The 10,344-nt window shown below is 44.6% G+C and overlaps 1 protein-coding gene across 1 annotated transcript; it reads right to left on the reverse strand.

Moving 5' to 3' along the window:
• Nucleotides 1-138: 138 nt before the first annotated feature.
• PtA15_5A564 (uncharacterized protein) lies at nucleotides 139-5,456 on the reverse strand (the record flags this gene model as incomplete). The annotated part of the gene is made up of 11 exons (XM_053169339.1): nucleotides 139-497; nucleotides 599-792; nucleotides 873-956; nucleotides 1,036-1,603; nucleotides 1,716-2,607; nucleotides 4,487-4,504; nucleotides 4,571-4,666; nucleotides 4,751-4,879; nucleotides 4,955-5,195; nucleotides 5,275-5,330; nucleotides 5,400-5,456. 11 exons carry the CDS (start codon nucleotides 5,454-5,456, stop codon nucleotides 139-141), a joined length of 2,694 nt encoding a protein of 897 aa, XP_053020546.1.
• Between the last annotated feature and the right edge of the window lie 4,888 nt (nucleotides 5,457-10,344).

Genomic DNA, 10,344 nt, shown 5'->3' on the forward strand with positions numbered 1-10,344 from the left:
CTATCCGAGGTGATCACATGTACTTTCATCATTAGTAGAAGACAATGCTAGAAAAGATAGAATTCAGGGATAACCAATTGGTGATCTTCTTGTTCACATTTTTTTGTTCTGGGCAACTTGGGAGACCAGAAGAAAGGATCAGTCGGCGTCTGAATCGTCGGTGTGGATAATTGACTTGCTGCGATGGATCTTCTTCTTGTAGCTCTTCTTGGTTTGGCCCGTCTTCTTTCCGCTTGCCTTCTTTTCACTCGCCTTTCGTTGGCTGGCCGTCTTTTGGCTCTTCTTATCTGAGGAGGCTCCCTCCTCCTTGCCCTCTTCCTCCTTGCCCGCTTGATCCTTGCTCTCCTCCTCATTGCCCTCTTCATCGGTATCCTCTTCCTCTACGATTGCCTTCGATTTTCTTTGCCTCTTGGTGATCGCGCGGGAGTCGAGAAGCTCGTCGTCTTCACTGCTCCATTTCTCGATCAATTTATCTATGGTCTGTTGATTGCCGAGCGCTGGAGTGGCATACATATCCCAAATCAGTTTCACATCTGCTCGCCTAAATACAGACAACAAACTGATTTGGCAATCGAGCAGATGAGAGAGAGAGACGTACGTGGAGGATCACTGGAATCGGCGGATTCCCGCGAGCACTCCCAATCGTTGCAGTGCTTCTTCTGCTCATACTTCTGAATCATCTTCCATTTTTGTCGCATATATTGTTTACTATAAACCTCCCAGCCTTCGACTGCATTCAAGAGTTGTTTCCAATCGAACTCTACTTCATCAACTAGACCCAATTTCTTTAGTCTGTTGTGTTCAAACGGTAAGGAATTCGGTCAAAGTCCTGGACACCCTACAGAAGAGTAGCGAGGGGCTTTGTGCTCAACTGTTGTGCCAAGTGTAAAGTGTCTCTATTCGTCCAAAGCCTTATTTCGCCATCCTTGGCACATCTACATTGTAAGGTCCGGACCCTAAATGCAAAGAAAGAGATATGAGCATAATAATAAATCGAGGAGCAGTAGAGAGGAAAAGGAGGAGTGGGTCACAAACCATTTGTTTCTACACTGAAGTGGAGAACGACGACCCTTCATTTCCTGACTGATCCAAGTCCACAGGCCATCCCAGCTGAGAGACTTCGGGTCAGAGTAAATCGATTTGGATTTGACCATCAGTTGCCTCAGATGCTCTATTTCCTCCTGAGACCATTTATTTTGATTCTTAACGTCCCGAATAGAGCTTTGATTCTTCCACCGGTCCCTGCAGTCATCCGCGGACCGGCCAACGGCTGCACTGATCGCCGTCCAGGACTGGCCATGCTTCCTGTGCGCCTCCACCAACGCGGCCTCTTCCTCCGGAGTCCATGGGCCCAGCCTGCACCGCGTATCGTACGCCCTACGGATGTACTTCCATACCGAGATCAACGGCCGCCCCGGAAGTTCGTCCGATATCGTCGGCACTATCTCTTTCACCTTGTGCCCCTCCCCTTTCTTCTTCTTTTGCGTCAACAGCTCCCTAAATTGCTGCATGCTTATCCTCTGCTCTTGGCAATACTTTTGAATCATATTCGCGATCGTCGTTTTCTCCGCCGTACTAAATATCCCCTTTTTAAATTTCAGTCCTGAACCCATATCCAATCATTTGTTAGAACAATAATCATCTTTTTCGTATTCTCCGTTGTAAGGAAAAAAAAGAACAAGCTAGCATCCCCCTCTGTCTTAGGGATGACTGACCGAAGAGAGCGGTGAGCTCGTTTAGATGAGTGATGTCTAACCATTTAGTCGCCAACATCTCGCGACAGGTAATATTTACGATTTTTTCTTGAAAGAAGAGAGGCAAGTGAGATGCTTGCAAGAGTTCTTGATTTGAGGAATCGATCAAGATTCGATCTAAATCGGGGTCCTCTACTGCATCTTTGGCTTTCAGAGTTGAGTCTACCTGATCTTTTCGCGACGCTGTCTTGAGACCCTTGTCCGAAGTTGCTGTGTCGGAACTCCTGGCCTTCTTCTGGGGAGCATCAAGTTTGGTTGCGGACGTGGCCGAGGATTCAGGGGCCGGAATCGAGTCGCTCGTGCTCTGAGTTGCTTTCCGCGATTTCTTAGCCTTCTCGGGAGAATGAAGTTTTCTGGCGGCCTTGTCCGAGAATTCAGACGGTGGAATCGGCTCCCTCGCCGCTGAACTAGAGATGACAGTCATTTGGACACGATTATTAAAATAGCCCGGTGGTCGATCGTCCTGAGCTTCATCGTTGGCAATCACCGAAGGTATCAAATCGTCCAAAGGTCGATTTTGTTCCTTTCGTTTCTTCTTCTTCGGGGGAACCAGTTCATTGGTGGATCCAACTAAGGCTTCCGTTTTTGGCGAACTATCCGTTTGTCCCAAAGAGCTAGTAGTGATCGGAAGGCTATTATCAGCTGGACAGGTCTGAGGCTTGGCGACTCGGTCGTGATTATGTGGGGATTGATGTTTGTCAGTGGTCGGGTGTGGTCCTTCCGCTTGGGGTTCTTCGGGCTCATCTCGTTTCCGTTTTCTCTCCAACTGTCTGAGCTTTTTCTTCTCTTTCCTCTGCTTCTTCCACTCCGCCTCCGCCGCGTTCGTCTCGCTCTCGACCTGCATCTTGCTCTTCTGTTGTCGATCAGGTCGTTGGCCGCACATCAGCGCGCAGCCTTGAAATATCAATTCACCACAAATTGCATATTCAATTTCCGACTGTACCCCCTCATGAACAAACCTAAGCCCCTAATCACTAGTCCTCATATCCAACAAAATAAATATTTATGTAACACCCAATCACTCAAAACAGAGCAATGAATATTAAATGGTACATGAAAAATTATCACTCAAAAGTGCTATGATGTGATGTTTAAAAAAAAATTATAATTTCAACTAACATTCAACACCCTGATGTATTCTCTGTTTTGAGTGATTGGATGTCTTGGCGGAGCTGGACGGCACGGAGCTCAAGCGGCGCTTCACCGCGGATCAAGTGAAGAAGTTCTTTTCCTTGATCAGAAGTAAGTTCCTCTCCAAGTGTGCACTTCTCGGGTAGTTACTACCGCAATTCCAAAAACTCTACTTTATGCCACGCTTGTGAGCACTGCTGTGAGCCCGCTTCCCGCGAGCTCACAAGGACAATCACGGGGATGTCGCAGATCCAGTCCTGGCAGGACTCTTAGACCTCGACCGCCCGCACCCTCCTAGCTCAGCAGGGAAGAACTAACCACTTCCCCTGAGCTAGGTACGCCTCGACCATTTTCCTTCTATATCATCCTTGTTTCCTCATCTCCCTCTTCAGTTGTACATAGAGGGAAGAACTAACCACTTCCCCTTTGCAAATTCAGAGTTACAGTGGTTCTAGAATCCCTCCAAGGCATAATTGCCTTGCCCCCTGCACTCTGTCCCAAACCAGCCCTGCCCAGACCCAGAAAGATTAGCCTCAGCCCCAGACCAGTGAAGAGGACCATCGTAGCCTCTTACACTTTTTTTTTCTTGAACTGATTCCACTCCGTTTTGTTTTGCCTGGACGACACGAACATCCCACACCTGCACTACGCACGGAATGCCAACCTCAGGTGGCAGAAGACCACCCCCACGAGTCATCCTCACTCTAAAACTGGCAAACACCCCCTTACGCGTCCTGATCGACTCCGGTTCTGAGATTAATCTCATCTCACCCAAAGCAGCAACGGCGACCAGCCTCCCCATCCGACCTCTACCCACCCCAACCCAAGTGAACCTAGCCTTGAAAAAAAGTTCAGGATCCCCCTTCCTTCTACCAACGGTGAAACAAATACAATACATGTATCTGTATCTGCCTGTATTTGTATCTGTTTTGCACCCAATACTATTTATTTGTATTGTATTCAAAGACCAATACTATACAAATGTATTCAAACTTTGGTATCTTGTTGAAAATACAGCCCAATACAAGATACTGTATTTTTACGTTTTTTGATCGTTTTTCTGTATACAGTCCACAGTGGCCAAAAACAAGAAAATCAAGTTTTAATAATTTATTGATACAATACTGTGGTATTGTATCTTCAGGCAGATACAATACATTTGTATTTACAATTTTGTATTTTTCAACAGATACAATACACAAGTATCTGAAGATACCGTATTGTATAGTAGCTGTTTCACCGTTGCTTCTACACACCTACACCATTGGTACTCTCACGGCCGATAACTCTCCCCTGGAGTTCGAGGCAGTTTGGCTACGGATTGGACCAGTTGCAGGAGATTACGACGTCATACTCGGCACCCCTTTTCTGTACCGGTTCGACATCCTGATCTCAATCCGCGGCCGCTCGATCACACACAAACCGTGCGGATTGCGGATTCTAGCCAAGCTTGTCCCTGATCTAGACGTCGCGGCGATTACAACTGACCCCCCAAACACTACAAACATGGATGAACTAGAGGCCAAGCGGCTTTGCCGCTGCGGGGCCGCCCCGCACCTGACGCCAAAACCCCGTGACCCTAGAGACGGCTTGTGATCCACCGAGAGCTGAGTAGCGTACTAAAAACAATACGGGTTGTTGTCAATTGTTGGGCATTCAGGCGCACTGCTTCAAGGGGCACGAACTTCAAAAATGTGAGCAACGGTCTCTTTGCCGTCGATTTCTTTTTTCATCAGTCCATCCTGATAAACGCCAACAGTGGCAAGAATATCAAGCACATTCTAGCACGATTTACAAAAAAAAGGATAAAAAACCAAGTTCAGTAATCAGGATTCATCGGTGGAGAGGAAGAAGAACTGCTGAACTTTGTCACATGGCCCAATTCCGTCAAAAATCAAGCAAACAACAATTTTCTGCCATCCACTACCCTTTTGGCCAGCTTCGGCCCCTTTGCCATTCCAAAATTTGGAGTTGGATTTGCAAATGTCCCGTATCTTTAATCAAAAAGAAAAAAATATTCGCTTAATTGATTAAGTACTCTGTGATGAAGTATGCGGAAGAAAGCTCACGTTCAACATCACACCATGCATGGTATGAGCAAAGAGCACCTTATCCTCATTGTAGTACGTGACTGCGATGAGTAATTTGGTTTCATTGCCAGTGGTTGCAGTCCTAAGTTTCCACCCGTTTTCGGGAGTGAAGTCATCCAGGTCACAAGTAGCTGCTGTGTAACGAAGATGAGAGAATTGCTTCCCAACAGCTTGCTGAAGGTATTTTTGTTCGATGGAGTTAGAAACCGCCTTAGGAACCCTGTGTCAGCAAGCGTGAAGCATGGTCAGCTGGCGTGGCTAGATAGCGCACACTGGTACGTAGGCAATGAGCAACTTACGGATAGTTGTTGATGAAGTTACCCTGTGTAAGCTTCACCCGGCGAGTGATACCACGCTGAACAGGTCTAGCACGGCGTCTCCAATCGTCATCACTGCGATTCGCTAATTACTGAGCCCAGCGGACATCCTGGCCCCTATCCAAGGTTTGAAACCATCGATGAAACAAACCCCAACTGGTCATAGGGACTTGGCTCTAGGTGCTTTTATGTACTACGAGATGTATGGGATGGAAAAGGTTATGCAGGGATCACGGAGAATGTGTGTATCTCAATTGACCAATGATGTCGGAATATGTATCACAGATGGTCCAAAAATTGGGCGCATTGCAACCTTCGAGCAATCACATCTTGTCGTCCATAGGCATCAGCCGCGTGTCCACATATGTAACGGCCTGAGAGCATCGCCGGTAGAGCGTCGAGGAACCCAGATAAAACGTTGATAGAAGCCCAAAATAACCTTTCAAATCAAGGGGCTGGTAGCTGCGTCGCCTTCGAGAATGATCAAGATGGCACCAAGTAGCGGTGAGAGCAGAAGGAAGGTTGGACCCCTAGGGCTGGGTGCTGTAAGCCCCCGATTGGAACTGTTTATGTGTTGTGATCTCCCACTTGATTCTAAATGATGAGACGCGCCCTTTTCTAAATCTAACGACCTAACGCTCGCATGATCCAAAATTCTCACGAGCAAATGATCAGGACTAACAGTGGAGGGTACGGTATGTGAGCACGACCTCGAAACCTGACATCGTCATGCAAATCCGAGCATGCAAGAGCGTTTCTTGAGCTGACAATAGCGCAATGAAACGGTATCGTTACACATATTTACGTTATAGATGCACCTTGCTTCGAACTTGCGAAGACCTCGCTTCGAGCTTGCGAAGTTGTGGGACTAGCCTGATGTCAAGCGAGACGAGATTCGGCTACTGGTAGGATTTGAATCTGTTAGGGTGGAAAATAATGGCAAGGGATATCTTAATTCAAATGGGCTAGGCGAGTCGTTGGCGCCAGGATGGTGAAAACCGGGTGATACCCCTGAGGTATTGGTGCAGGACGGCTTGTGCGAGTCAATTGGCGAGGGAGTTAGTCTGACGGTGGGCTTGGCGTTTGTAGAGTGAATTGCAGTGGGGGATCGATGCGTTTGGTGAGTAGGTGGCTTGGGTAAGCCCGTTGCTGGTTACGATGGCTAAGACCGGTGGAAAATCAGGGTGGTTGGCGAGGCGATGGCGAGGGGGGTGGCGCGGCAGAGTGTCATTTTTGGGTATAGACATTCAATTTGGGGTCGGATTGCGGAATGCCGTGGTGGGGAGGGCGCCTAGCTTAACAAAGCTTCTCGAGCGGAGGGTCCGGGGGACCCCGCCCGGAGGGCTCTCCGCAGGAGAGGCTTATGAGTTATGTCTTGATTTAAGCAGGAGCAGAAAGGATCTGCTACACTAAAAATCCCAACCAATATAGAAAAACTGAATACACAGAGTTTTAGTTTCTGTTCTTGCAAGGAATTTGAGCCACTCATTTATCTTGTAGCCAGAAAAACAACTCCTGGAGTCCCAAACAAGTGGAGCCTCATTTGGAAGACTTGTGCATTTTTTATCTTTTGAAAAGGTCAACAGATTGGGATAGAAAAAATCTGAGTAGACCAAATTGTAGAGAAAGAAAATTAGCATAGGGTCCAGATAGGGCATAGTGGTGGAGAGGCTGGGGGAGGAGCTATAAAAATTTTAAAAACCTCTCAGCCAAATGAACTTTCTGCTCCCGCGTAAAATTTGGGATAATGCGCAAGTCCCTCCCTGCGGGAGGGGCGGCTTCGCCGCCAGCCACAGCGCTCCCACCAGGGGGGACTTGTGTTAAGTTAGGAGGGCGCAGGGTTTGATGTTTCGTCAACGTGCGCGCTGGGGAGGGGATTGTTTGAGGAGGGGGCCCCGCGGCGTGTTGCGAGGGATGTGACGTAGCAGTGAATTGGTGAAGCGGTGTAGGCGACAGGTGGGGTCCGAGGCGCCTGGATGCACTATAAAAAGAGGGCCGGAGCAGGATTTGCTTCCCCAGACGACTCGAATGCTGTGTTTTCCAGCTGACAGGTCGTCTCACCCCCGTCCGCTGTAGCATTTGCGCAGTCCGGCGGGGGATATTCGGGGGCCCCCCTGTGCTTTTGGGCTGGGAGTCCTCTTCCCAACGCTTTTTAACCCTGCTAGACAGGGATGGGTGTTGGGCCACGGTGCGTCAGCTTGCTGCGCTAGGTGGCTGGGTGTGGGTTTTTGGAGTGGAGATTGTTGGAATTGTGGGGGATTTTTTTGTAATTATTCTGTTTGTATGATATTTGCGGCTTGTGGGTTCTCTGTTTTGACAGAAGGGAAACCTGTGACCTTTTTTTTTGTATTTGAGCAGATTGTAGGGTGAACCCTTGATTTTTTTTTCTACGAACCTGAGACTTTAGTATACTTGGATTTGGGGAGGCATATATTTATGGTGTTCAAAGTTGGCTTGCATAATTTTATGCATGCATAATTCATAAAATCATAAAAATATTTTGCTGAGGAAATTTTGTATTACATAATCAGACAGTCATATCCCCTGCAAAGATGATTTTATGATTTTATGATTTACGCATGCATAAAATTATGCAAACCAACTTTGAACACCATAATTGATCAATATGGCATATATTGATCAAATTATATTGATCATTTTTTTTTTTTGAAATTTCTCTTTAATTTGTTTCCTTCCTGCAACATCATAACCCTTCTATCATCTCTCTTTCTCTTGATTTCCTCCTTTCTTAGTTTTCAACCATAGTAAAAGCTTCATTTTGTTGCCAGATCAAACAGGGCATTTTTACATACTCAATATATGAATTATTCCTGAGAACAAATAGTCTGTTAAGTCAGGCAGGGAGGGGAAGGGGGGAGGAGGAATGGGGAGGCATGAATTATTGTCACTTGAACCTTGCAGAAGTGTTGAAATCTACTTTCCAAAGAAAAAAATAAAAAAAACAAACCAAAAAGAAAATAAGTCTCAATATATCATGCTACATCAGTTTGGTTCAAATTTAATGGCTTTTATATATGACTCATCATATCCAATATTGTAAATTTCTACTAGGCCTGAGATTGATTTAATGTTTGTACCAGATTTGAGTAAGGTGTCTTTTGCTTCTGTTGTTCAATCAAAGACTAATGGGAGATGTTGCCATTCAATGGGTCAACTGATGTTATCTCAGAATCTGAGGTTCAACATTTTTTGAATCTAAAGAGATTGATTGAGTATGGTTGGTTTGAAACTATCCCCTAAAATTATCAGGCAGTGTTTTTTGTGCTTCTGCCACTGTGTCTCAACCAGGGCTAAAATTTATTTCATGATATTGGTACCATGAGGATCAGAAATATCTAAACAATAATCTGAGAAATTTTTGTTCTATGAAAGTCCCAAAATGTTGCAGTTACAGTCTGATCAGTGTGAAATATTGCCTAATTGGTTGGTTTTGTTGTGTTTCTGCAACTATATCTCAACTAGCAATGGGGATGAATTCATGATATTAGTACCATAATGATGAGAAAAGTTGAAAGATTAATTTAGGAAGTCTTTTTGCCAATGAAAATCTCCCAATGTAGCAGCCCCATTTAATCAGTCACAAACTATTGCGTCATTTTTTGTGTTTCTGCCATTATATCTCCACCAGGAATGTTGATTATTCCATGATATTGGTACCAGAATGGTCATCCATTTGCAAAGAGTATTTTGGTATAGCTTTCATGGATTAAAATGCCAAAACCGAGCGGCTAAAGTCTGATTAGTTTCAAAATATTGCCTAATTGGGTATTTTTTGGTGTTTCTGCCACTGTATCTCAACCAGGGCTAACATTTATTTTATGATATTGATACCATTATAATAAGATATGTTGAGAGAGTAATTTGGGTCAGCTCTTGACCATGAAAATCCAAAAATGTGGCAGCTAAAGTCTCGTGAGTCTCAAAATATCACCAAATTGGGGTTTTCTTTCTGTTTCTGCCACTATATCTCAACCAGGAATGGTGATTATTTCATGATATTGGAACCAGAATATTCATCCGTTTCCAAAGATTATTCTGGTGTAGCTTTCATGTATGGAAATGCCCAAAAGGAGCTGCTATAGTCTGATTAGTCTCCAAATATTGCCTAATTGGGTATTTTTTGGTGTTTCTGCCACTTTATCTCAACCCAAAATGTGAATGATTTCATGATATTGATACCATTATGATAAGACATGTTGAGAATTAATTTTGGTCAGCTCTTGACCATGAAAATCCCAAAATGTGGCAGCTACATTCTCATGAGTCTCAAAATATCACCAAATTGGGGTTTTCTTTGTCTTTTGGCCACTATATCTCAACCGGGAATGGTGATTATTTCATGATATTGGAACCAGAATATTCATCCATTTCCAAAGATTATTTTGGTATATCTTTCATGTATGGAAATGCCCAAAAGGAGCTGCTATAGTCTGATTAGTCTCAAAATATTGCCTAATTGGGTACGTTTTGGTGTTTCTGCCACTGTATCTCAACCCGCAATGGGAATGATTTCATGATATTAATACCATTATGATAAGAGATTTTGAGAGATTAATTTGGGTGAGCTCATTCCCATGAAAAACCCAAAATGTGGCAGCTACAGTCTCATGGGTCTCAAACAATCACCAAAGTAGGTTTTTCTTTGTGTTTCTGCCACTATATCTCAACCAGGAATGATGATAATTTCATGATATTGGTACCAGAATATTGATACATTCCTAAAGAATATTTTGGTATAGAGTTCATGGATTGAAATGCCGAAGAGGAGATGCTATAGTCCAATTAGTCTCACAATGTTGCCTAATTGGGTATTTTATGGTGTTTATGCCACTGTATCTGAACCTGGGCTAACATTTATTTCATGATATTGATACCATTATAATAAGACATGTTGAGATATTAATATGGGTCAGCTCTTGACCATGAAAATCCCAAAATGAGGCAGCTTCATTCTCATTAGTTTCAAAATATCACCAAATTGGGCTTTTCTTTCTGTTTCTGCCACCATATCTCAACCGGGAATGGTGATCA

The sequence above is a fragment of the Puccinia triticina genome, chromosome 5A, assembly GCF_026914185.1.
Source record: "Puccinia triticina chromosome 5A, complete sequence".
In the NCBI taxonomy this organism is placed as follows: domain Eukaryota; kingdom Fungi; phylum Basidiomycota; class Pucciniomycetes; order Pucciniales; family Pucciniaceae; genus Puccinia; species Puccinia triticina.